At 36.1% G+C, this 27,863-nt stretch overlaps 1 protein-coding gene across 5 annotated transcripts in view; it reads right to left on the bottom strand.

The window, feature by feature from the left end:
* Nucleotides 1-25,984, bottom strand: part of pcsk5b (proprotein convertase subtilisin/kexin type 5b) — a 77,548-nt gene extending 51,564 nt beyond the window's left edge. For 2 of the 5 annotated variants that reach the window (XM_048209192.1, XM_048209193.1), the window contains exons 1-9: nt 25,447-25,984; nt 23,659-23,763; nt 22,430-22,573; nt 20,204-20,347; nt 16,324-16,400; nt 7,499-7,587; nt 4,239-4,411; nt 3,257-3,469; nt 751-851 (exon numbers count right to left, since the gene is read on the bottom strand). In XM_048209192.1, the coding sequence (XP_048065149.1) occupies nt 751-851; nt 3,257-3,469; nt 4,239-4,411; nt 7,499-7,587; nt 16,324-16,400; nt 20,204-20,347; nt 22,430-22,573; nt 23,659-23,763; nt 25,447-25,617 (1,217 nt within the window). In that variant the 5' untranslated portion in view covers nt 25,618-25,984. The remainder of the gene's footprint in view (nt 1-750; nt 852-3,256; nt 3,470-4,238; nt 4,412-7,498; nt 7,588-16,323; nt 16,401-20,203; nt 20,348-22,429; nt 22,574-23,658; nt 23,764-25,446) is intronic. The other 3 variants (XM_048209195.1, XM_048209197.1, XM_048209196.1) reach the window with 3 other exon arrangements.
* Between the last annotated feature and the right edge of the window lie 1,879 nt (nt 25,985-27,863).

Below are 27,863 nucleotides of genomic sequence, written 5' to 3'. Positions count from 1 at the left end.
AAGTAACGTCAAAGATTGTAGTAAGAAAGATTGTATTTACAAGTTGAATAACAATGTCATAATTATGAGTGAGATAGAGATACAGAAAAACAACAGGTAACACAGTAGAAGTCTGAAACGAGAATTTTTAAAGAGAAATGTCGGAGGAGCTTGAGTTTGTAGCCCAGCCCTATTTGTTTGAACCGCAAGAGGCATCCGTTACCGGAAGCTAGGGATAACGTTTTATAAAGTTATAAGTTTATAAAGTTATTTTTCCTACAAAAACGCATCGCTTCACTTCAGAAGGCCTTTATTAACCCCCTGGAGCCATATGGATTACTTTTAGGTTGGATACGCTTTTTTGGGTTTCAAAAAAAAAAAAAAAAAAAAAAAGAAAAAAAAAGAAAAACCACCATTCACTCCCACTATAAACCTTAGAAGATCCAGGATATTTTTTAATATAACTCTGATTGTGTTTGGCTGAAAGAAGAAAGTCATACACACCTAGGATGGCTTGAGGGTGAGTAAATTATGGGATCATTTTCATTTTCAGGTGAACTATCCCTTTAAATTCAGAGGGTCAGTGAAAGGGTGAAACCGGATAACTGGATAAGGTTAACTGGAGTGTATAGTATGACTCTTTTGTGACTAGTGGTTAAGATACTAATCCCACTGATGTGGCCTGGAGAGAATATCAGACCTTTTCTAACTAAACAGCTGTTAGAGAAATGAGAGCATACAGTAGGGTTTGGTGAGGAGTTAGCGGCTTACTTTGCTTCCAGAGCAAGAGCAATGATCCCTGCTGCCATCGGAGCCGATGCTGATGTTCCAGTGTGACTATCTGTGCAGCGCTGCCTCAGATCTGTTGTGATCTAACAGGAGAGACAAAAAAAAATACTAATTATTCTTGTGTATTGTGTTACCATGTGTTTAAGTTGTGAATAAAGTTAACATGTACACTTTATGACACGTGAAGTAACTATACTTGACTGCTCCTGCTACAATAAACAACATGGTCTACACTTCAGGTATGCAATAGACGGCTTTTCTTATTACAACAAGTGTGTTCTAGGTTTGATGCATTTTGTTAATCAGATTTAGTTTTAGTTAACTTTAAAGGTGCCCAAGAATGCTTTTTCACAAGATGTAATATAAGTCTAAGGTGTCCCCTGAATGTGTCTGTGAAGTTTCAGCTCAAAATACCCCATAGATTAAAAAAAAAAAAAAAAAATTTGTAACTGCCTATTTTGGGGCATCATTAACTATGCACTGATTTTTTCAGCGCGCCGCCCCTTTAATTCGCGTGCTCCCTGCCACACGAGCTCTCGATTATATTACAGCACATTTACAAAGTTCACACAGCTAATACAGTATAACCCTCAAATGGATCTTTACAAGATGTTCGTCATGCATGCTGTATGTATGCTTCGAATTATGTGAGTATTTATTTTGATGTTTATATTTGATTCTCTATGAGTTTGAGGCTGTGCTCTGTGGCTAACGGCTAATGCTACACTGTTGGAGAGATTTATAAAGAATGAAGTTGTGTTTATGAATTATACAGACTGCAAGTGTTTAAAAATGAAAATAGCGACGACTCTTGTCTCCGTGAATTCAGTAAGAAACGATGGTAACTTTAACCACATTTAACAGTACATTAGCAACATGTTAACGAAACATTTAGAAAGACAATTTACAAATATCACTAAAAATATCATGATATCATGGATCATGTCAGTTATTTTTGCTCCATCTGCCATTTTCGCTGTTGTTCTTGCTTACCTAGTCTGTTGATTCACGTTACTGGCTGCCCTTGTCTAATGCCTTTCATAATGTTGGGAACATGGGCTGGCATATGCTAATATTGGGGCGTACACCCCGACTGTTACGTAACAGTCGGTGTTACGTTGAGATCCGCATGTTTTTCGGAAGTCTTTTAAACAAATGAGATTTACATAAGAAATAGAAAGCAATGGAGTTTGAAACTCATTGTATGTCTTTTCCATGTACTGAACTCTTGTTATTCAACTATGCCGAGGTAAATTCAAATTTTGAATCTAGGGCACCTTTAATGATCCAGTAAATTTTTATATCACTTGCATTTCAACAGATCTGCTGCTCCAATGACAATGCACTTAACTTTAAAAAAATTTAACTTTGACAGAATTTATTTGTCAAATGCACTTCAACATACTGCAGCACTTACTGACAATAAAATGTGCTATAAATGTGCCATTGCGCTACAATTATCAGTAAATTACCATCACTTAGGCATTTGTGATTCAGCAGCATGGACTGGATCTACTCAGTGTGTCGGCATCAGTTTGAAGTTTGTGAGATTTGTGTAATAAAATCTTTGAAATATATTTAAGAGTTTAGTTTGAGGCCATTTGGATCAACTAAATGAGATTCAAATTTCAGCTGTGGGACATCTGTGTGATGGATTTCAGATTGTATTCTGCTCTAAACATCAGGTACACAAAAAATAGTGTGGCTGGTTGTTTTACAAGTCAACACTGTCTAATTGGGCGGTTTTTGTCTATTTATTTTGTTTAAGATAGATTAAATCAGAAGTCTTAAGATGATTTATGATATGAATTATATTAAGATGGGTTTAAAAGGCCCTATCTGAAAATATAAGTGACTGATTATGCACAAGCATAATCTAGTAAATGGACAAAGTTGAGAAAACTGAGATTCTGCGAATTAAAATATCAGCCGAATTACCTGAAACCTGCAGAAGACAACAAAGAGAAGTGCTAATATCTCTAACACTGGGCCTCAAAGTAAACATGTACTGCGAAAGGAGTTTGAAAGTCAATGTGGAATTTCACACGTCACTCTGAGACAAGCTGAGAGACAAGGAAGAACTGTCAGTCTGTAACTCTCAGAGGAGTGTGTAAAAGTGTGTGTGGGCTGTGTAAACCACAGCGGTTAACACCAGGATGCTCTCATGACACAGTGACCAACAAAGCAGATCAAACACACATGCATAGCCAAAGAAATACATGAAAATGCATTAGATGTACAGTCGTGGTCAGAATTATTGGCAGGCACCTTTAGCAAATCAGAACATAGAAGCCTGTGAAAAGAAATCTGCATTGTTAATTCTTTTGACCAAAAATCTTTGTTGTCTTCACAACACAATTCTCCCTGGTTAGGATGCGGTTCAACTCTATTAAACTAGAAACATGGTGACTTTAAAGCTAAATCCAGCAGCAGGTCTACTCAGTGCATAAGATCAGTTGCAGTTTTATGCATTATATTAGTAACTTACGATTTTGCGGTCGTAATTTTCTCCACTACTGTAGGTGGTGGTGAGGGTTGAGGAACACTCTTCCAGATACCAGGGCTTGCGGCCGCTCTCTGCAGTGCTGCTTATGGATATTGTGTAGATGCTGTTGGTATAGCCGTCACATGAACAGTGATCGCGACTCCGACCACCATTTCCTGATGCCCAAACAAAGATTGAGCCCCGTCCCTTCCTGCCCTGTGAAACATAAGTGAACATATTTTGTGTAAATGTGAAATAGGTGATATTTTAAAAAGACTATTTACAGTACACTTATTACAGGAAAATATTCCCCAGGAGCAATCTGGGCTTTACACTCAAAGGGAAAAATGGTGATCATGGCTGCGGGGATCAAATTTCACAAAAAAAAAAAAAAAAAATCAGATAATGGGATTTACAAACATCATCCGGGTGCATTTCGGTAATGAGAATTCATCTAATTTCCAAACAAATAAATAAATCTACAAATAAAGAAAGAACTTTTTTAATGAACGGATGGCCCTACTAAATACACTTCAAAAGCAAGAACTATTAGCATCAGGACGATAAAATCTTCAGGCATTAATATCCTCCAGCCCTGTCTAATGAGAGGAGAGGAGACCAGTATTACCTGATGTCTTTAAGTCTCACATACCTGAAACATGCCTAAACCACTCCAAACACACCTTTGGCACAGGAGACATGCCAATTACTGACTGCGACTCATGACTCAGGGAACATAAACTAAAATCACGTTCTAAAGTTCATTGCCATAGCAGGTGGTAGGGTGTGAGAAGGAAAGGAAAACACCCTAGGTGGGCCAGACTGCTGAAGAGACATGACTGATGACCTGAAAATTACACTTCCTGATTTATGAACTCCACATCAAATGGAAAAGGACATTTTTACTTGCAGGAAAAACATACACTTTTCACATGAACTTGAAAAATACAAGTGAACTTTATGTACATGCAGAGATCGTTTTTACCAGTCTGATGCCGTTTTCAAATGCCTGTCTGGCGAGGGAAGCGGGCCCATCCACGGTTTTGCCATCATCATCTGGTCCCCAGCTGGCACTGTAAATATCTATGTGTTGAGGGTGTAGACTCAGTGATTTGGCCTCTACCATGTCTGTCACATCTCCGTCCAACATGCGGACACCTGCAGGACAAGCCGAAAGAAAAACTTATACAAACTGAAGATCATTAATACTTTTTCTCAGAAATGATGCATTAAATTGCTCAAAAGTGACAGTTCCTTTGAACTTTCTATTCATTAAAGCAGCATGAAAAAACATGTATCATAAAATTAATATATATCAGCATATTATAAGTAGTAATGCAACTTGAGCACCAAATCAGCATATTAGAATGATTTCTGAAGGATCATGTGACTGAATTTTCACAGAAATAAATAATTTTAAATTGTAATATTTCACAATATTACTGTTTTTATAGATTCAAGATAGTAATAAATAGTGAGCATATGGAGCATAAGAGACTTCTTAATATAATAAAATAAAAAGGAACTAAACATTTTTAAAAAATGTTATCGACCCCAAACTTTTGAACAGCAGTAAGTTTATAAAAGCTGTAATATTTTTTCAAAGTGACACCTTAAATTTTTTTGAAAAAAATATTAATGAAAAATCTGTCAAAGATGTAAGATTAAATGTGTATAATATATTTATACATATTAATATTACTTCCCAATTTTTATTATTTTACTGTTTAACTGAATGATTTGTCTGATAAAAAAAAGCTTTGTAGACAAAAAATAAATTGGAGAATAAATTCACAAAACTAAATATTATTATTGTTATTATTGTTATTATTGTTATTATTATTATTATTATTATTATTAAATGGATGAGTTGGACCAGAATGCACAGAGCTGTATGTAGAGCTATGATCAATGGGTGGCGACTTTTAATAAATATAAGAGAGTTCATTTAATGTAACATTTTAGTCACTGCATAGTGGTTCAACAAATCACAAAACGCAGGGTTCAGATCAGCAAGAAAACAAATAAATAATTAGGGGCAGGGGGGACAATATAACTTTGCTTTCCATTTATTACTTAAAGCACACTAAGTACTTCCATACCACAGCAAAAACTACTAGCCTAACTAAAAAAAAAAAAAGACAAACATTAAACATAATAATTAGTTACAAAAAAAGTGTTCACTGTATAAATTAAATATAAATTAATCTTTGTTGAAGCTGTATTTAATTAACAGTAATACACACTGAGCAAATCTAAGCAAAACTTAGATTTGGATCATTTAAACAGCTATCGACCTCTCTCAAATCTTCCCTTACTCGCAAAAAATTTAGAACATGTTGATGCTTTACAGTTGATTAATTACCTTTCTGTTAGTAATTGTTTTAAGCAGTTTCAATCTGGTTTTCGAAAATTTCATAGCACTGAAACAGCTCTGGTTAAAGTGACTATTGACTTCCTATATCTCCTACTATTCTTATTCTCTTAGACATTTGACACTACTTAAATCACCTTAAAACAGTTTTTGGTATTTCTGGCACCGTTTTAAACTGGTTCAGATCTTTTTTGACGGTTTATATCTTATTTGTTGCTTTAGGGGAAATACAGGTCTGATTTGGGACCAGTTTCTACTGGTATCCCTCAGGGCTCAATTTTAGGACCCTTACCTTTTAGTCTTTATTCCCGCTTGGCCAACTTTTACAAACTCACTTTTATGCCGATGACAGATCTATTGTATTCATTGAGTGTCATTGCTCACTAAATGTATTTCTGAGATGAATATCATGGATTTGGTAAGATATCCATTCAGGACTTCTGTCCTGTGTGGAAGATGCGCACATTTGAAGTTTAACGTGCTGATATAACCGTGGGAAAAAGCGGCGCTGTTGCGCGCTCTAAAGGCTCGTGCACCAGCACTTCAGACTGCTTTGCAATTAATGAATAGCGCACATTTATGCCAAGCGATTGCTTGTAAGCTAATTTTGATAAACACACAAAAAAAATTACTAAAACTTTTAACTAAAATTACACTGAAAGCAGAAAAACTAAAAATCAAATCTAATCAAACATTTAAACAAAAACTATAAAAGATAAGTGTGTCAATCCCTGACATGTACTGAATTGAGCTCTCTTTCGTGTTTTTGCACTTGAACAGTCAAAAACCGTCCGCTTTGGTGAGTAAAGTACAGTTGGTTGTCTTTAGTGAACATAAACAGTTGAGAGAGAATATATCAGATGTATATCAGTGTATAGGATCTGTGTGTTGTTAGAGAAATGCTTAATGCATTACAATTTAACTAAATTAGATTTTAGTTGACTAAATCTACTGTAGATTTAGTCAACTAAAATCTTATGATATTTAGTCGACTAAAACTAGACTAAAACTAAAACAATTTCCGATGACTAAAATATGACTAAAACTAAATGGCATTTTAGTCAAAAGACTATGACTAAAACTAAATCAAAATTTTGCTGCCAAAATTAACAATGTTTTTATCTTAGAGATATTGTGTCCCATGCTATCCTTTTCAGTTGCAGAAAAGTTAATACATTTATTTGTTTTTATTCTGCAGCTAAAATTTTAACTAGGACAAACACAAGAGATCATATTACTTGCATTTTTCAGTTAAATTCAGAGTTGATTTTAAAGTTAGGGTTATTGCACTTCACGGACTGGCTCTCAGCTTTCAACTCCATATATTCCTGACCAAAGTCTCAGCATGGTATTTTGGTTGTCCATCAAACACAGTTATGTTCCATGGGTGACAGAGCTTTTTCTATAGGTTGCTTACAGTTGAAATTCAGGCACAGTCTCTTGGAATTTTTAATATATATTTAAAAACATTTTTTTAAGTTAGCTTATTGTTGATTGTGGTAACATTGTTGATTTCTTGTTGTTTTAATACACCAATGTACTATTGTTGATTTATTTTGTATTTTTGAGAAGCTCCTTTAAAAGGCGCTATAGAAGATAAAGTTATTATTATTATTATTACTACTATTATTACTACAGATAGCAGCAGGTATTTCTAAGCTTCTGTTATTATAAGACTTAATAGGGGGCCTGGTCCATATGGATCATGGATCTGATCCCTTTATCCTCTAAATATTCACATACTAATTTTATTGTTATTTCATAGTTTTTGGTGATTTAACTATTCCGTTGTGCGAGAACGAACAAAAGGCAGAATTCCCAGGTACAGTAGAGGGTCTAAATCAAACTGGGTCTCCATCAGCTACACTCACCCCCAATTTTGGCGTTGTAAGCAATGCCCACCGTGCAGTGAGAGTTGTTGGCGGATGCTGCTACTTCACCAGCACACCTCGTGCCATGCCTGAATAGAACACATAAGATTTTAGTGTTAGTACTGACACACTCACAAACACACACACATTCACTAACTGCATAAACAATGACTGGAGACCCTTACGCAAGCACAGGCACTGTTTCTGACCTATTACACACACTCACTACAGAAAGAACGCAAAAGTAGACCGAAAACCGAATAGAGAGAGAGTGAAACAGCTGGGCTGAAACTAAACATGTGCTTCCACAGCCAGCAAAGCTAAAACACAGTGGCTAAATATTTGAGATATTGAAGGAAAACATTTGAGCGGTTCCTCTGCTTCAGACGCAACGTGGATACATTCCTGACCCAAACTAAACCCACATAAATCACACATCATCAGCAAATCAAGAGCAAAAAAAATGCACTAAAACATCCACTAAAGACAAAGACAGACAGATGGAGAGAGAGAGAGATTCGGCTATGGAACCTCCAGCAGTGAACAGCTGCATAGAAAAACTCATGCTACCATGGTAACCACAGTCTCCAATCTAAGCAATTTAAAAAAAGAAAAGAAAAAGAAAAAGAAACAAAGATTGTAAAGATCCACAGCAGCACCAGATCCTGGGATGAGACCAGGATTCGGTCACCATCGCAACCATAAACATTTACAAGGTCAAGAGGTCAGAAGGCCAGAGGAATTCCCAGGTGGTCTGTGTGCTCGATCCCAATGCCAATTCAATGACTCCAGACTAAAACTATTCCAATGATTATCTAATTCTGATATAGGCCATATGTGACATTTAATAGGAAATAATCTGTAATAAAATACCCAAAGAATGACCACTTCTCTTCAACCCTACTCTACTCAGTTTTGGGGTCTGTAAGATTTCTAATGTTTTTGAAAAGTTGTCTCTTACGCTCATTACGGCTGCATTTATTTGATAAAATATTTTTACAATTTAAAATAACTTCTCTATTTTAATATATTTGAAAATGTAATTTATTCCTGTGATGTTAAAGCTGAATTTTCAGCATCATTACTCCAGTCTTCAGTGTCACATAATCCTTCAGAAATCATTCTAATATGCTGATTTGGTGCTCAAGAAACATTTTTTATTATTATCAATATTGAAAACAATTCTTCTGCTTAATGTTTGTGGAAACCAATGATACATTTCTTTTTCATGATTCTTTTACGATTAGAAAGAAACATTCATTTGAAAGAAATCTGTTGTTTCTGCTGTCACTTTTGATCAATTTAATGCTTCCTTGCTGAAGAAAAGAATTAATTTCTTTATTTTAAAAAAAGAATGGTAGTGTATAAAGACATGAAACAACACAATGAAGTAAAAATGGGTGTTTTATGGATTTTAGACCATCCATACACTAGTGTACCCCTAAAAATATCTATAACATACAAAACAAAATGTAGCTTGAATGAGCAATAAAAGATCTCAAGAGTGAAATTTCCTCTCCCCCTAAGTTATAAACGCCACCTGCCTTCGACTTGCAATAGGAAGTAGCAAATCATGGTTTATGACTGTAATGTAAACTAAAGGCTATTGGCAAAAAAAAAAAACGTCTATACATTTCACCCAAATTTTATGTTTCAATAGGAAAAATTCCAGGTAGCTAGTTATATGTCAACAGTTTAACTAACTTTAACTAACTTGCTTAACAAGATTATTCAAACTAGCTATGTTTCAGAGAATTTAATTTACAGAAAAAAAAAATCTCTCAAACAGTTTTTGAACAAACGGTGTCCTAGTCAAAGCCATGGTGACTCTTTTATTATTATTATTTGTAATAAAACATATCAAATTTAGAGTGATTTATTAGAACATGCAGATAAAATGCTTTGATGAACTTCATGTTTGCTAGAGATCGGTCGTATGACTTTGAAGTAAATCAAGGAATTAATTCCGGAGACATTTCTATTGCTATATGTTTATCTTCTTACCTATTAAAAAATACATTCACTTCTATTAAACATATGCAAGATTATTACAAAATTATATATATATAAAAGTGCAACAAAGTGCAACAAAAGTGCAAATTACAAAAAAAACAAAAAAAAAAACTCTCTCTCTCTCTCTCTATATATATATATATATATATATATATATATATATATATATATATATATATATATATATATATATATATATATATATATATATATATATATATATATATATATATATATATATATATATATATATATATATATATATATATATATATATATATTTATTAGAGAGAGAGAGAGAGAGAGAGAGAGAGAGAGAGAGAGAGAGAGAGATTTTTTTTTTTTTTTTTTTTTTTTTTTGTAATTTGCACTTTTGTTGCACTTTTGTTCTTATTTTTAAAGGGGTGTCTAATGCCATTTCATGCATTCTGACTTATTTACACTGTTAAAGAGTTGGATTCTCATGCTAAACATGGCCAAAGTTTACTCTTCAGATTTCTCACAGGTTTCGAGTATTCGTACTCTTTTTTTTTTGAGTATGGACCTGTATTACGTAATAAAGGGCGGAATTCCTTGTACAGGCACTTCTCCCGGAAGAGCACTCATACACATTAACCAGAGCGAGAGCAAGAGCACGCCCATCAATGCGCTTCGTTCGGCTTTACGAAAGTCGTCGGCAGCCCTGCACAGGACTTGCTCAAGAAAGATTTGTCACTTTGTTTTTAGACTACGAAATCAACAATGTCACCAAAGAAGTGTGTTTTTGATTGTGAGGGAAAGATAACCTTGCTTCCCAAAGAACCCAGCGTTAAGTGGAGCTGAGAGATTTGTGCTCACGCATTACATTGATGTGCTCTCGATATTTGTCATTAAAATAACCATAGAAACCACCTTAAATTAACTATCAAAATAAGGATAAAGTCATGTCTGATAGTTGCAATCAATTCTTTATTGGTTAAAATGAATGGCGAATATCTTGTGTTTTCCATGGCTGCTCGAGCCCTCATAATCTGCGATTACTGTTTTATAAACGCTGGATTTACAGATCGTTTGAACATGAAAGACAGAACGGTCACAGATGATCCTGGTCATGAGTAGGAACCACAGGTGGTGAGTAAAACTGCATCAAATGTCTGTTTTGTTGGCAATAGGTGACTAAGTGCATATAATGTAAACAACACGAACTCAGTGAATTCATAAATTCATTATTCATCATTCACTATACGCTATACTCATTATAGTGATTCAAAAGTTATTCAGGGATAATGCAATGGTGTATTGTGTGTGTGTTTAAATACATTTGTTTAGCTGACCATTGATAGCTTCGTTACGCAAAAGCTGCGTGTGCTAGTAACTCTTTAGCTTCGCCCATGGTACGCCTTCAGGAGCTCGGCTGTTTTCGGAAAGACTCAGTGCAGTGTATCTGTCTTTTATAAACCTGATAAACTAAAGACTCTTCGGAGATATGAAGGATGCTATACTACTCTACTCAAGATTAACATGAGATTGACAGAAACTGTGTGTTATGTACCCTTTAATAACAAAGATAAAATAAATAAAAAAGAGTGAAATAAGATTTTCATCTTTGCCCACTCCTACTTTGGCCTAAATGGTCCAGCTCACATCTGCTAGCAGAATACAGGTCAATGAGAAAACCAGATTCACACACACCACACCTGAACAGAACATTCCAGCATTTCAGCATTTCCAGAACCGCACAAGACACGTTTCCTACAAAAACCAAAAATGAACAAAACAGCTAACCGTATAATATATAATACATAAAGCCATAAAGCATAAAGAAAATACACTTTCCACAGTCACACACTGAACTACCCACATATACGCAAGGGGAAACTCCACTAGTGCTGCACATTTGACATACAGCTTAAAGGTCAGACTGGGTCAATAAACTGCAGTTCCACTGAAAGTCTAGTGCAAAGCCCATGTTCATCTGTCAGATATATGAACTTGCAGTATTTATAATACATCTGCTCAGTTTGGAGCTCTTAAAGTCCACCGTCACTCAGAACGACCTCCCGCTGTGAAGCTCACGGTCAAAACCCACCGCAGGGAAATAAAGACTCACATTACACAAACTATCAGCGGAGGAACCAACACAAAACATTCCAGCACATAAAAGATCAACAGCTTGTGTAGGATAGACGCCAAACAACAGGGGAGACTTTACTGAATAACTGAATAAACCAAAATTACAATGTGAACAGTATATTTTTTAACTGGGGGGGGGGGGGTAAATAGTTTTTCCATGCTCTTTTGAAAACGGTCACATCCATTATTCAGCAAAATAAATGAGACCCTCATTTTAATTTAAATATATTTTAAAAACGCTTTTATAAGATACAAATCCTATTACCCCTTATTGGGTCATTAAAGGTGCTCTAAGTGATGTCACGCGTTTTTAGGCCAAAACATTTTTTGTCACATACAGCAAACATCTCTTCACTATCCGCTAGCTGCCCCTGAACACACAGTAAAAAAAAAAAAACGCAGTCTCTGTAGTCGCCACAAGCTCTGAAAACGGCAATAAAAACAAAGTGGTGCAGCCTGGACCACGAATCATAATAAACATGCTCCAGCCAATAACAGACAAGAATGATTTTAAATGCGCGTTCATGACTGTTTCAGGAAGCACGGAGGGGAGGGGAGGGGAGGAGGAGGAGGGAGGGTCTAGCTAGCCTCCGTTTTGTTTGACAACACTTCGAACGTCGACAGGAAGTTACTCCACCCAGGATCGCTTAAGCCGCGCACACGCTTAACGATTGTAAGGCCGATTATGAATGTAAATTGATACTTATGACTGATCGCGCTCAAACGCGTCCAGTCAGAGCCAGTTGCGTTCAGTCTGCGATTACAGTCAGTGTTCAAATTCCATGTGTGAGTATATAAATCGGCTCCAGTCGAAGGAAACAATTGGTATGTGCATTCAGTTCAGTCTTAGAATGTTTCAGCTAATCGTTAGGTGACAAAGTGACAAAACAACCAAATTGCAGAAACTTCAAATTTTTGATATTGTTAATATATTTTCTGTACAAAGACAAACATAAATAGCAATGAAAGCCAAAATATTAAATGTCACAGATGTATATTAACTGAGTAATCCACAATTGTGTAGAGGGGGCTTAAAATGACCATTTTCACCTGAGATTTGGAGCCACATTACAGGGGTCTAAAAATGACTTTAGAAAGATGGCAGCATCATTATTTTATTTTTACACAGAGATTGGTAGGTCTATTAGGAAAATCTGTTGACTTTAGTAATCTTTGTTGCATTATATGTCAACGGCGACAGTTCAAAAATGGCAAAAAGCACTTGTGTTATTTGCCTCAGGTTTGCTTGCCTGAAATTTATCTTAATATCCTTTTAGATTCTGGTTCTTAAACTTTCCTTTTGGTATCTTCATTTTAAAGGCCCTCGATGGTTCAATCCCAGAAATATGGAGATCTTAATGCGGCTCCATGAGTAAATTTGTAAATTGTACACATTTCCAGTGGTCAAAAACCAAATGTGGGTCACTTTGCATATAGCTGATACTTTTTTTCTTTCAAAGAGGAATATCTAAATAACAAATAATGTTGAAACGAGAAATGTATCTCATGTTTTTCCATCAACACAATTGCATAGAACATACCTGATTTGAGTGCCATAAAAATTATTTTAATTATTTTTTTTTAAGTTTGCATGCCTGCAACTCTAAAAGTATTCAAGATATCTGAATATCCTTTTAGATTATCATTCTTAATAAACTTTCTTTTTAAAATCTTCATTTCCAAGGCCCTATATAGTTCAGTCCCGTAGATATGGGGATCTCAAAGCAGTCCCATGTTCAAATTGTTGAATTTTACCCATTTTCAATGATCGAAAACCAAATGTGGTTCACTTTGCGCACTTACTGCATTTAAAGAGGAATGTCTGATGAATAAATAATGTTAAACGAAATCTATCTTTTTTCCCTTCATTAAAAGAATTGCATAAAACATAGCTCTCTGAGTACCAAAAATCCACTGAAAATGGTCAAGTTGAGACACATTAACTTGCTCTCAAACACATATTTCTAATAATCTATATTTGGATCAGTTTTCGGGATATTTGGAAGATGGGATTTTGTTTATTTTAACAGCCTCTGAAGCTACCAAGAGTTCAAATACGTAGTATCGTAACTACACGTTACCACACTGACATCCCTATGAGACTGAACCATGTAGGGCATTAAAAATGAAGATTCCAAAAGAAAAGTTTCATAAGAACAACAATCTAAAAATGACATTAAAGAAATTAAAAAAGTGACAAAAACACACTAGTGTAAATGGGGCCTAAGATATCTTTAACACTTCTTGAATTAAAGACATTTAAATTTTGTTTTCGGCATTCAGAGAGATGTGTTGTATTCAATTGTTTTGATACAGGGAAATACGATGCATTTCTAGTTTCAGTGCTATTTGTTCTTCAGACATTCTTCTTTAAACACAATATCTACAAGCTGTTTAAAGAGTTACCTACATTTGGTTCTTGACCATTGAAATGGGGAAAATTCAACAATTTGGATATGGAGTCACATTGGGGTCCCAATATCTATATGACTAAACTAGGGACTATTTAATTCATGATAAGAGGTCATATAAAACTAAATTTTGTTTATTGCAAATCATTTTGACAAACATTATAGACTTCAAGGAAAAAATTCAATGCTACAAAAGTACAATATGCCTCATTTAAAGGAGTTAATTGCCATATAGCTATGTAGTCTGTACTTCCTGTCTGGGTGAGAACTGTTGAACTTTCTGTGATCGAATCCTCACGGAGACAGAAGAAGATCCTACAGGAGGTGGATGGTATTCTATACAGCGTGTCTATACATGCAGACCTAAACCTCCCTTCTCAGGTCTCCACCACACACTTCCTCCTGAAAGCAGCGATAGCGTCAAACACTCCCCTCTTCCTCGGGCCACGGAAATACTTCTAATGGGGGCTTCTGAAAGTGTAAATTAAGAGGAGGTATAGTTGTGCTCACGACAGCAAAATGCTCATGCATACGTGCACTCACAAGCAGAGACCTCCAGATGGGGGATTGTGGAGCATTTCTGTAATACAGCATTTAGTGGTGTCTGATATAGTCAAGAATCACTACTATGGCACATTCTTAGGGATAAGTATTACATTTCAGCACATAACTCGTCCCGCACTATTTGAGCTACAGACATGAATTATACCGCAGTATCACTTTCCTGAAACGATAATAAAATGGGAAAAATCTTACACTGACTTACACTGAAGGAGGGACATAGAGACTTGGGGGTGGACTCAGGGATAAATATTTAACCATTAACAACCTGTTTTTGTATTATAGTAATAACAATGTGATTTTTCCATTATGGTAATGAGAATTGGTGAATGGTGAACTAAAACAAAGTGGGGGAGAAAAAAAAAAAAAAAAAAAAAAAATTTAAACCTAAATCGTAATATTAAAAAAAAACTAAAAGAGAAATTTAAAAATATGAATTCAAATATGAATAAAAAGTATAGTAATATAGCTATAAATAATACTAACATAACTGCGCAAAACACAATTTCTTTCTTTTGATATAATAGTGAAACCTCATTCATAAATATTAATTATAGAACTTTTATTATGGTGATTTTTTGTCTCATTATATAGAAAAGATCTTTGTGAACATTCTTCAAAATGTATTCTTTGTGTTCCACGAAAGATAGAATAGCATAAAAATTTCGAATGAGTGAGTAAATTATTGTCATTTAGGACTGAAATACCCAGGGGTGCGTTTCCCAAAAGCATCAAATTTAATTTACGTCATTTAGTTTTTCAAAAATTAAAGCGCCATTTTAGAAGAGTGCGTATGTACGTACATGCTCTAGTCTAGAACATAAGAAAGAGACTAAGATTGAATCTGGAAATAAAGCAAAATAACTGAGAAAAAAGGAGAATTAGTCTTCAGATGTCATGTCCGCAATTTTAGCAAAAACATTGCATTAATTCGATCTCAAATGGATTAATTAAAAGAACTTATTGCTGCACCACCTTCGTGACATCATTTACCAATGCGGTTGAATGACAAATTTGCGAAAGTACAGTTTTCGTGACTAGCTATTTGATTTCTTCAACGATGCATCGTATTAGTTATGATGAGTTACGTCGCTGCTACTACCCCAGAACAGTTTTCTATCATCAGCTGCAGAATTGCAGTGCTCTGGAGCTCCTAGAAGAAACAGCAACGGCACAGAGGACTAGAACCCAGGCCAAGCTTTCTCTCTGAACGGTCCAAAAAAGCTGCAGAGCCATCTGGCACAGGCTCACACACACTGGTAGAGTGGCAGCCACAAAAACACATGGGGGCCTCCACCCACTCACCAAACACACCCATATATACACGCAACAAACCAAATATCAACATTCACCAAACACTTCAAAATACACATTGATCTTGTGCCAACATTTCCACACACACACACACATAATCTCTCACAGAGAGCTAATTCCAAAAATCCCTTTTCATCAAACAAAAATGTCAAATACACTTACTTGCACACACAAGCCAAGCGCCATATTTACTCATCCACCTATGAAACCCCTAGACACACAAAAAGCAAACTCCCAAAACCTACATTCACCAAACAAACTTGCCAAACACTTACTAGCGCACAGATCAGAAGCCAAATACCCACATTCACACACACCACAGAGAGGACTGTACAAACAGTCTTTCCAGGGATTTAATGACCTGATATGCTCAAAGTATTGAGCATGTGCATGTGTAATGAACTTCACTCTTACTTGTTCTCATTACTGGCATCATATCGGGGCATGGGATCCATGTCATTACCGTTCACATCATAACTGGCCTCGTTATCCTACAAAAAGATCAAAAGCAAAAAAAAAAAAAAAAAAAAAAAAAAAAAACACATGAGAAAATATTCAAAAGTGGATTTGTCCACGCATTACGTTCATGTGCCAGTTAGGACACTTAAAACATGCTAAAATTGAACAACGAAGTACATGATTTTTGGACTTTTACATGTGAATGGCCTTTTTGTAATACAGGGGACATGTACTTCCAGGACAGAGCTTATATAAACACAAAAACAACAGTCAATATACAAACAGACTCAGCTTGCGTGCTTTTATTTTGTTCACTTGCTCTGATCCAAAACCTACTTTGCATCCGAAATTGCATACTGTATTGTAGGCATTTAGTTTGAAACTTATTTTGTGACCACTGAACAGTACATTCTACATAGTAGAATGAAATTCGGACGTACTACATGCGGCATGCTGTTACTGTCATGTGACCTACAGCATCATTCACAAATCCTCTCCCGTGGCCTCATGGGATGGTTAAGTGCCCACTGAACGTACACTTCAGAATCTCGGCCGAAGTAGTAGGTCATCCGGGTACTTTTTACCTACTATTTTTTGAATACAATTTTTTCAGACATAACTACTCTGTTGCCGTACGATTTTGCGCATACTATATAGTAAGGAAGTGCTTGATTTTGCCTCGTATTCGAGGCTATTAATGCAATCATAGGTATGCTAAAAAAAATGCTACAAAAGATTGACATCTCAGTAATATTAATACCTCATTTTAGCTAAATTCTAAGGCAGCATCACATGTATCCCAGAAGGCATTGCAATGAACTCAATGGGGGCAAAATCCAAGAGATTAGATGAGCCGAGAGAAACATTACAAATAAACGTACATTCCATTCATAGTGAGAAGCATCAATAAAAATAGCTCAGTGAAATGAGAATGGATTGTTTTACCCGATCCTTCAGTATGAAATGTGTTTTTATTAGTGCTGTCAAACAATTAATCATAATTAATCACATCCAAAATAAAAGTTTGTGTTTACATAATAGTGTGAGTATTATATATATATATATATATATATATATATATATATATATATATATATATATATATATATATATATATATATATATATATATATATATATATATATATATATATATATATATATATATATATAAAAATGTGGGTGCACTGAATATTTTTTTATTTATGTATAAATAGACAACATGTATGTAAATATTTAACAAAAAATATTTTATATTTATATATAAAATATTTATATGTAAAATAAATTATCATCAACACATCTCAAAAAAGTTGGGACAAGGCCATGTTTACCACTGTGTGGCATCCCCTCTTCTTTTTATAACAGTCTGCAAATGTCTGGGGACTGAGGAGACAAGTTGCTCAAGTTTAGGAATAGGAATGTTGTCCCATTCTTGTCTAATACAGGCTTCTAGTTGCTCAACTGTCTTAGGTCTTCTTTGTCGCATCTTCCTCTTTGTCGCATCTTCCTCTTTATGATGCGCCAAATGTTTTCTATGGGTGAAAGATCTGGACTGCAGGCTGGCCATTTCAGTACCCGGATCCTTCTTCTACGCAGCCATGATGTTGTAATTGATGCAGTATGTGGTCTGGCATTGTCATGTTGGAAAATGCAAGGTCTCCCTGAAAGAGACGACATCTGGATGGGAGCATATGTTGCTCTAGAACTTGGATATACCTTTCAGCATTGATGGTGCCTTTCCAGATGTGTAAGCTGCCCATGCCACACCCACTCATGAAACCACATACCATCAGAGATGCAGGCTTCTGAACTGAGTGCTAATAACAACTTGGGTTGTCCTTGTCCTCTTTAGTCCAGATGACATGGCGTCCCAGTTTTCCAAAAAGAACTTCAAATTTTGATTCGTCTGACCACAGAACAGTTTTCCACTTTGCCACAGTCCATTTTAAATGAGCCTTGGCCCAGAGAAAATGCCTGCGCTTCTGGATCATGTTTAGATATGGCTTCTTTTTTGACCTATAGAGTTTTAGCCGGCAACGGTGAATGGCACGGTGGATTGTGTTCACGACAATGTTTTCTGGAAGTATTCCTGAGCCCATGTTGCGATTTCCATTACAGTAGCATTCCTGTATGTGATGCAGTGCCGTCTAAGGGCCCGAAGATCATGGGCATCCAGTACGGTTTTCCAGCCTTGACCCTTACGCACAGAGATTGTTCCAGATTCTCTGAATCTTTGGATGATATTATGCACCGTAGATGATGATAACTTCAAACTCTTTGCAATTTTTCTCTGACAAACTCCTTTCTGATATTGCTACACTATTTTCACCGCAGCATTGGGGGAATTGGTGATCCTCTGCCCATCTTGACTTCTGAGAGACACTGCCACTCTGAGAGGCTCTTTTTATACCCAATCATGTTGCCAATTGACCTAATAAGTTGCAAATTGGTCCTCCAGCTGTTCCTTATATGTACATTTAACTTTTCCGGCCTCTTATTGCTACCTGTCCCAACTTTTGGAATGTGTTGCTCTCATGAAATCCAAAATGAGCCAATATTTGGCATGACATTTCAAAATGTCTCACTTTCAACATTTGATATGTTATCTATATTCTATTGTGAATAAAATATAAGTTTATGAGATTTGTAAATTATTGCATTCCTTTTTTATTCACAATTTGTACAGTGTCCCAACTTTTTTGGAATCGGGTTTGTGTATATATATATATATATATATATATATATATATATATATATATATATATATACACACACACATGTAAATATTTCTTAAATAAATACATGTATGTTTGTATTTATATATATACATAATAAATATACACAGTACACACACATATATTATGTAAACACAAAATTTTGGATGTGATTAATTGTTTGGCAGCACTAGTTTTTATGCTTTAGAGTATTGTGACATTAGTTTAGCAAACTCCATAGACCGCTTTCACATTTATGGGGTTCTCAGAAGTGGAAGCCGTCATAGTCAGGTTCACTATAGAGGTGAACGGAAACAATGAATCAAATTTTTGCAGTGATGCACTCCAACAGCAAAAGAAAAAAATCCATGATAGCATTTCTCTGACTGAATATTGAAAGATTGATTACGTTGGTCAGAAAAGCGAAACATTCTTCTTTGCTGTTACTCCCTCAGCTTTTGTATTAAAAACACTCAAGCAGCAGCGGTAACTAATTTTCTGAATTTTAAGGCCAAGGTCATAAAATACAAAAAAAAAGAAAAAAATAATGAAAAACTTTGCTAGATTTACAATGTTATTAACTGCCATAACAGTCTATGCAAAGGACCCATTAGAATCAGTTGCAGGTTAAGACTCCTATCCATAGCGCTATTTATGTGGATATGTAGAGTGTTCCAAATCGTTTACTTAAGGTTCCGGATGCAGGACATTTTTGTTTTGATGCAGTTTTGCATTCAAACACGCAAGACGCGGGGCAGTGGAATGGAAAAAAAGGTCTAGAAGTTGAACTTCTTTTAACTTGAGCTACATGCTACAAAGGATGAAAGATGCGAGTGCAACTGTCAAACACGTCCGTCTAGCAAATGTTTACATAAAAAAGACAGCACAGTGGATTACAAAAATGTGCTTTGTGTGAACGACCCTTACAAGGCAGCTGCCTATGTAGTCAGCAAGTTGGCTCGCTAGAACAAAGCAAGTATGTTAGAATAGCATACCGACATTATGCTCTTACTATTTCTTTATATCTTAATATATTATTTCTTATATGTCTGTATGCAAGGAATGTATGCAAGAATTCCATTTTAAAGAACAGCCATACATACAAAGAGATACACTTACATAGTTCTGTATGAGATCTGGGTGGTTCCTCTCAATACCGTCATCCAGAATGGTAACCACCACATCCTTCCCCGTGTAGCCTCTCTTCCAAGCGCCCACGATATTCATGTCAGACTGACAGTTATGGATGTTATCATTACAGTGCTGCACAGACAGAGTGACAATGGAGGACGTGAAAAATCTAATTAGGTAGAGGGTTACATACACTTTTAGGAAGATTTTTAGGAAGATTAGGAAGATTTTTAAAGAAATTAATACTTTTATTCAGCAAGGATGCATTAAATTGATCAAAGGGGCAGTAAAGACATTTATAATGTTACAAAAGATTTCCATTTCAGATAAATGAGTTGGTTGTGTTTTTTTTTTTTTTACTTTCTATTCATGAACACACCCTGGAGAGAAAAAAAAAAAAGAAAAAAAAAAGCAGCACAGCACAACTGTTTTCAATATTGATAACAATAGGAAATGTTTGTTGAGCACCAAATCAGCATATTAGAATGATTTCTGAAGGATCGTGTGACACTGGCTGCTGAAAATTCAGCTTTGCCATCACAGGAATAAATGACATTTTAAAATATATTCAATATATATATATATATATATATATATATATATATATAAAATAACTTCAGTCTTCTTTAAAAAAAATATATTAAAAACTCTGACACCAAACTTTTAAACTGGAGTATAGAAAATGTTTTTGAAGAAATGCCATAAATGAATTTAGTGCTTACAATGTACATTAAATTTGAGGCTTCTGAATATTATTATAGATTAAAAAAAGTACAGGGTGAATTCAAACCCACGTCTCCCACAGCTCAATGGTGTCTGAAGCAGTAAAACAGTAAAATCCTGGCTATTTTTGGAAAAGATCCCAAGCACGTGGTAAAAAGCAAACGTTATTTTTAAAACCTATCTCTGTAAATTACTGCATCCTTTCCTTGTGTATCTCAGACACTGTTATTACATGCGTCACATGGAACTAAATGTACAGTTTCATTGGGCCTAGAGTTGGAATTAGACCCCATCCTGGAAAGTCAAGTTTATTTGCTCCCAAAGTACAACTCACAGGTCAACAAGAGAAACCCGAGCCAAATGGATGCATTCAGGTCAAAGTATTAATGTTATCTGAGCCATATTAACCATTGACAGAGCTGTAACAAATCCATTAGAGAACAAACGCTTAGTTCACTCTCGCCGTTTCAGTCTAAGCTATAAATACGGTCGTAGACAGCAAGTGATGACAAGCGATGCTATGTGTGCTACGCCTCAAGGTTTCAGTAGCAGCCAAAGTGCAACCTTTTGTACATTCTGGTAAATCTGAATGCCTGTTTACCATGCGAAAAGCAAGGATGTCTTCGCATTCCTTACGTGCTGATGTACCAAACCACTGACTCTCGTGAGCTGAGGAACATGACAGCTATGAAAACAAGAGCCTGTTTGTACAATTACCTCACTGAAAATATCTCCGCTAGACATTATGTTAGAGCTTACACTGAAAAGTTCGAGGTATCTCTCTGGGTGGTTTTCAAACTCTGCTAATCTGGTGTGACAAGCATGGTTTCCTTTGAGCGTTCAAACTGACAAATTAGTTTTAGTTAAAAACACCAAAGTTTTACTACCTGCCATTACGATTTAGTGAAAAGAGGTCTTAAAAAGCAGAAGATTGGCTTGGTTTGGCACTTAACTAAACATAACACGTGCACAATATTGTCTTTAATGAAAGCATTCGCAACACATTTCAATTCTGGAATGGGCAGTATAGCTGACTTCAACAGAATATTAAGCAGCAAATAACATCTGTCAGGATTTGAAGTTAATCTATGATTTGACGATCTCATAATATAATAGTTTTTACCCCTAAGTTTCTTCCTCATCAGATAGTTTTACCTTGCTGACATTAGAAGGAATAATATGCATTGTGAAAAAAGCTTCACAAATATATTGCACAGAATAATTTCCCCTGTCCCTGTGCCTTTTCTTACATCAGCAGAAAAGAAAAGCTGTTTCTAAAGCAAAGAAAATAAATATATTTTAATGAATACCAACATGATTTTTTCCCCCCTTTCAGAAGACCTTGGTTGAGGACTCAAGATTTGAACTATAGTGCCACAATTTTTTTGCAGTAGACTGAGAAATTATATAAACCATGACAATGATCAAGACTTCACCAGTGTTTTCTCAAGAATTCACAAGAACGATTTACAACATGTTGAGAATACTCACTATATACCACATACTGCTCCATTTAGCATCATTGAAGTAAATGGAGTTGGACTGGACCATACTGGATTGTACAGGACCAGGATATGAGGGTTTATAATCTCGCTTTATTCTCCTCTTCACGACCTGCTGTTGCACCCATTCCACCTGAGAAAGAATGAGAAGAAATCCTTTAGGAATGGACAAACACAAACATCTTTTCATAACATCCATTCTCTGTAACAGTCTTCTGGTTAAATGAAAGATGGTTACTGGAAAACAGTAATGGGAAACATCCTATACAGTTTTTATGTATTAAAATCAACATAAAATAAAGGCACACATGTTACCATGATGTATACAAATTGGACATTTAAAAAAAAAAAAAAAAATTTCACTGCAGCAATACAATAATGAAAAAAAAGCTTCTTAGCATTAAAATAATGAGAATGAGGAAAATATGCTTAATTATGAAGAAAAAAAAATCTCAAAACAAAAATTCTTAATATAAAGTACCAACATGCATCATGCATAAAATCATATCTTAATTTTTCCTTTCAATATTGGGGTGAAATATGACCATTCTTTTGTTTTTTTGAAGGGATATTTCACCAAAAACTATTATTCACAACTTATATTTACTTTTATTTATCTCCATTTATGTCGTTCCAAACCTTGTACGATTTTCTCTCCTCCACTTATTGCACTATATACAGTTTTGGTCTGTCTATATATTTGTGGCCAGTTACGAGACGCCGATAGTTTTTGAAAGCAATGATGTCAAACCTGAAGAGACATGTCTTGACACACCATATTTCAATGAATACACAAATGTAAATGAGATTTGAGAGCTACGGAGGAAAATAATTTTGGAGCCCTTTTTGGTCACCATTCACTTTCACTGTATGGAAAAGTGCAGCATGAACAAACTGCTAAGTATCTCCTTTTGTGTTCCACAAAAGAAAGACAATCCAATGTGTTTTGAACAACACGGCGAGTAAAAATATTACAGAACTTTAATTTTTGGATTAAACAACAGTGTGAGGTTTGTAATGTGTTAACTCAACCCTCCTTTTCAGGATTATTGACGAATACGCAAAACGTTGTTTATGAGCGGAACCATTTACTCGCTTTGCACTGTTGTGCAACAGTTGTTTTGGATACACCGAGTTCTATTCATTGATGAGCAAGATCAGGAGTCCATATAGACCATAGAACACACAGGTGTGGGGTTGTCATGGTGACAGCCTGACCTTTGGCTCCATGGAGATGAAGCTGTGTGTGCCTCTGCTGAAAAGCGTCGACCTTTTTATCGTCCGGCTGTGGAAGAAATGGTAGTAGTCCTTCAGATCACCAATCTACAGGAGCAACACACAAAACTGTAATTTACTGCATTGCAAACAAAGATAGATCACATAATAACTACATTATACCACCACATCACAAAATATCAGGTTGCGAAATGAGAATCCAAACACAGCGCCATACTAAGTGACTAAAAAGAGCAAATCGGGTCAGGTACATCTAATATGTAACAATATCGGTATGAATAAAAAAGCGAGAGCTACAGCAATATTCACCAGAGACACGTTGAAACTGGCTCATATCATTAATTATTTAGAATGTCATTGACTGAAGATTGGTTACTCAAGAGGCTGTATCACTTTCCACTAAACAGATTCATTTGACAAGTGCAAAAACACTAGGCAGCCATGACACATTCTCCACAGACTACTGTACTCCATAGGGATACAGAAGTCTGCCATAAAAAACAATGACTCTTGAAGCCAACGATAAGCCTTGCCAGATTACAGTCAGTCAAATGGGCTTATAAAGCAACTGCTTCAAAATTCAATTGATGTAGGGGAAACTTCTGGGTTTATAAATAGCATCTTATACTTTCTTTTAGTTCACAAACACATAATCTACAACTGGCTCCAAATGCAGTCTCACATTCCAGGATTCTATAGCAGACTCCCACAGGAGAACATGATGAGTTTGATGAGTTGCAAAGTTCAGGAGTGTTTAAACTTTCATAAATTGTTACTTTGGATGTGACAACCTCGCAGTTGAGGAAGGAACTCTTAGCTGGCACAATAAGCACAGATGAACGATAAGATAGCACATTGTGAAATCAGAGATTGAACACAGTTGCGGCGAAATCTCTAACCACATGGCAGATCTGAGATCTGACATACAGGCTTGTTGCAGTAAAGAGCAAAGTTTAAGACCATAAACTTACTTTAACCTATTATTTATTTAAATGCACCAGCATTTTTTTTTTTTTACGATCAAAGTACTAACTGGATAACGAAACATATTATTAAACTAAATTATTATGAAGACCTTCTTGCTCCCAGGAAGAAGATGAAACTGAATTGAGGCCAAGGCATTTTATGCCACATAATGCAGTTCTTGACTTCTAAAAAACTTGGCTTGACAAATTAAAAACCAGACTTGGCTGTAAAAGGCTGCATTATGAATACATTTAACCAACATATATTTTATTTTCTTAAAACATACAGTACGAAACATGAACTTTTAGCCTTTGTAACGTTACAGTGAATGAATCCTGCTGAAGATGCATGTCATGTGTGACTTGAGTTCGTAACTTATCGTTTTCAAATACAAAAGTACACCTTTGCTAGCATTCATAACTAACAGAAAACAGTAGACTGATACAAGGTAGTAGATCCAAGCAGTAAAGTTTCAAAAACACCTGTTGTTGTTGTTGTTGGGAGTCAGTAGAGACCTATTTGTTCACTGGATTTTACTCTGAGAACTGGATATTCTTGGGCTAAAACGAGTCTTCAGGCACATTCGTGAAGATTTGAATCTTCAAAACATAAATTCAGCATTCTCAACTATCACAACACAACATGTAAAACTTTGTGAAACTTGCGTAAAGCTTCCAGCCTTGACGTTTGAACTTCAATCAAAGTGATAACACACTTGAACCGATGGGAAAGAGCACTGGACCGCAAATACTATGAAATAACACGTGAGTTTCTTCCAAACATCTTTGTGCAGGACACACTCACCTGGCCCAGGTTTCTATACCCATATTTATTGGCGATATGCTCTGCTTGCTCAGGTCCGCCGGCTATCCGAACAGCCCAGTGGTTGGTGTAAATCCGAGCTTTGCACGGAGAAGACGAGAAAAAAACCAAGCACAGCGAAACCAGGACGCACGGGAGGCTGTTCAAAACCATCTTTCGCCCTCTCTCTCTCTCCTCGACTCTCCCCAGCACCCCCGGTTTAGGAAAACAACCAAACTTCGTCTCGCCGTTCAGTGGGGATTCTCATAGAAGTGTCGCTTGAGCTCCACATATACTCAACAGAGGGTGAGCGCAGGATTTAAACTGGATACGAGCCTCCGAACGCTTCAGCCTGCAGCGCATCGGCCGCACACACTCCGACGCCACAGAGAGAGAGACGCAAGAGTCTGTTTGCACAGCTTTGGCTTGATTTGTTCTCTCAAGACAGTGCCGTTACTTCTGCCTTTATTTTGTAAAGTGGAGATAGGGCTCTAGCGCCTCCCTCAAATAACTACAGAGAGTCGGGAGAGTACGGACAACGAGCCGTGTGGGGTTACCGGGGATCCGCAGGGTCTTAAAGACACACCGCGTTCCATCAACACAGATCAGGCTGCGTTGTGACATTTATCACAAAGATGAGATTCCCAGATCCCTCTATGAAGATAGTGACAAATTATACAGTTTTGGTTTTTCTGTATATTTGTGGGCAGTAATGTAGTTTTATAACAAGTATTACATTTATTAGTTTGTTCCAGTCTTCAAATTTGATTAGACATAGGGGTGCTTAAATTTAATATAACAGCACTGGATTGTTTCCCAGTGTTTGGTTGGAAGGCGATTTCTCTCGCCAGTGTGCAGAAAACCTGGAGTAGAGTTGGAAAACACAGAATGATTACACAATGCTTTGATGCTTTTTTCCCCCACTCCATTTTTAAAAGGATAGTTCACCCAAAAATGAAAATTTTATGTTTATCTGCTTACCCCCAGGGTATCCGAGATGTAGGTGACTTTGTTTCTTCAGTAGAACACAGATGATGAATTTTAAAGGGTTAGTTCACCCAAAAATGAAAATTCTGTCATTTATTACTCACCCTCATGCCGTTCCACACCCGTAAGACCTTCGTTAATCTTTGGAACACAAATTAAGATATTTTAGTTGAAATCCAATAGGTCTGTGAGGCCTGCATAGGGAGCAATGGCATTTCCTCTCTCAAGATCCATAAAGGTACTAAAAACATATCTAAATCAGTTCATGTGAGTTCAGTGGTTCTATCTTAATATTATAAAGCGACGAGAATATTTTTGGTGCGCCAAAAAAAAAATGTAGTGATGGCCGATTTCAAAACACTGCTTCAGGAAGCTTCGGAGCACAAATGAATCAGTGTGTCAAATCATCTGTTCGGAGCGCCAAAGTCACGTGATTTAAGCCATTGGCAGTTTGACACGCAATCTGATTCATAACGCTCCGAAGCTTCCTGAAGCAGTGTTTTGAAATCGGCCATCACTAAATAAGTCGTTATAGCTTTTTTTGGCACACCAAAAATATTCTTGTCGCTTTATAATATTAATATTGAACCACTGTACTCACATGAACTGATTTAAATATGTTTTTAGTACATCAATGGATCTTGAGAGAGGAAATGTCATTGCTCCCTATGCAGGCCTCACGGAGCCATCGGATTTCAACTAAAATATCTTAATTTGTGTTCTGAAGATTAACGAAGGTCTTACGGGTGTGGAACGGCATGAGGGTGAGTAATAAATGACAGAATTTTCATTTTTGGGTGAACTAACCCTTTAACTCCAACCGTTGCCGTCTGTCAGTCGTATAATGCATGTCAATGGGAATTCCATCTATAAGTGTCAAAAAAACATGCACAGACAAATCCAAATTAAACCCTGCGGCTCGTGACGACACATTGATGTCCTAAAACACAAAATGATTGGTTTGTGTGAGAAACCGAACAGTAGGCTATTTATATAATTTTTTTTCCTCTAATACACCACTATGTCCAACTGCCTTGAGCATCCGGTTGGTGAGGTCTGAAAACGCGCTCTGATGCCAGAAGTGATCTCTTGCGTGTATATGTCAATGAGTGCGAGCGATCACTTCTGGATTCAGACCTCACAACACAACAATAACGATATGGACACAATGGAATGATATTGTTGGAGTCAGTTTCAGGACTTTTTTTTCCAGCTGATGAACAATAAAGTCATTGACAGCCAATAGAATCCAGCCGACTTGTGCATTTACAGCTGCAGACACATAGCTGAAGTGCGATTGTAATAAACAGAACATTTTCGTCAGTCGGTGTTCTTGGTGTGAATGGGCCTGTTCCAGTTCATGTATATTGCTAAGTGACATGCAAAGCTTGATGCTTTGGCTTATTTTGGGACTATTTTCCTTTGCGGAGAGA

The sequence above is a fragment of the Megalobrama amblycephala genome, linkage group LG12 (genome assembly GCF_018812025.1).
Source record: "Megalobrama amblycephala isolate DHTTF-2021 linkage group LG12, ASM1881202v1, whole genome shotgun sequence".
NCBI lineage: Eukaryota > Metazoa > Chordata > Actinopteri > Cypriniformes > Xenocyprididae > Megalobrama > Megalobrama amblycephala.
The sequence above is the reverse complement of the archived record's forward strand: the minus strand, read 5'-3'. Positions and strand labels throughout refer to the sequence as shown.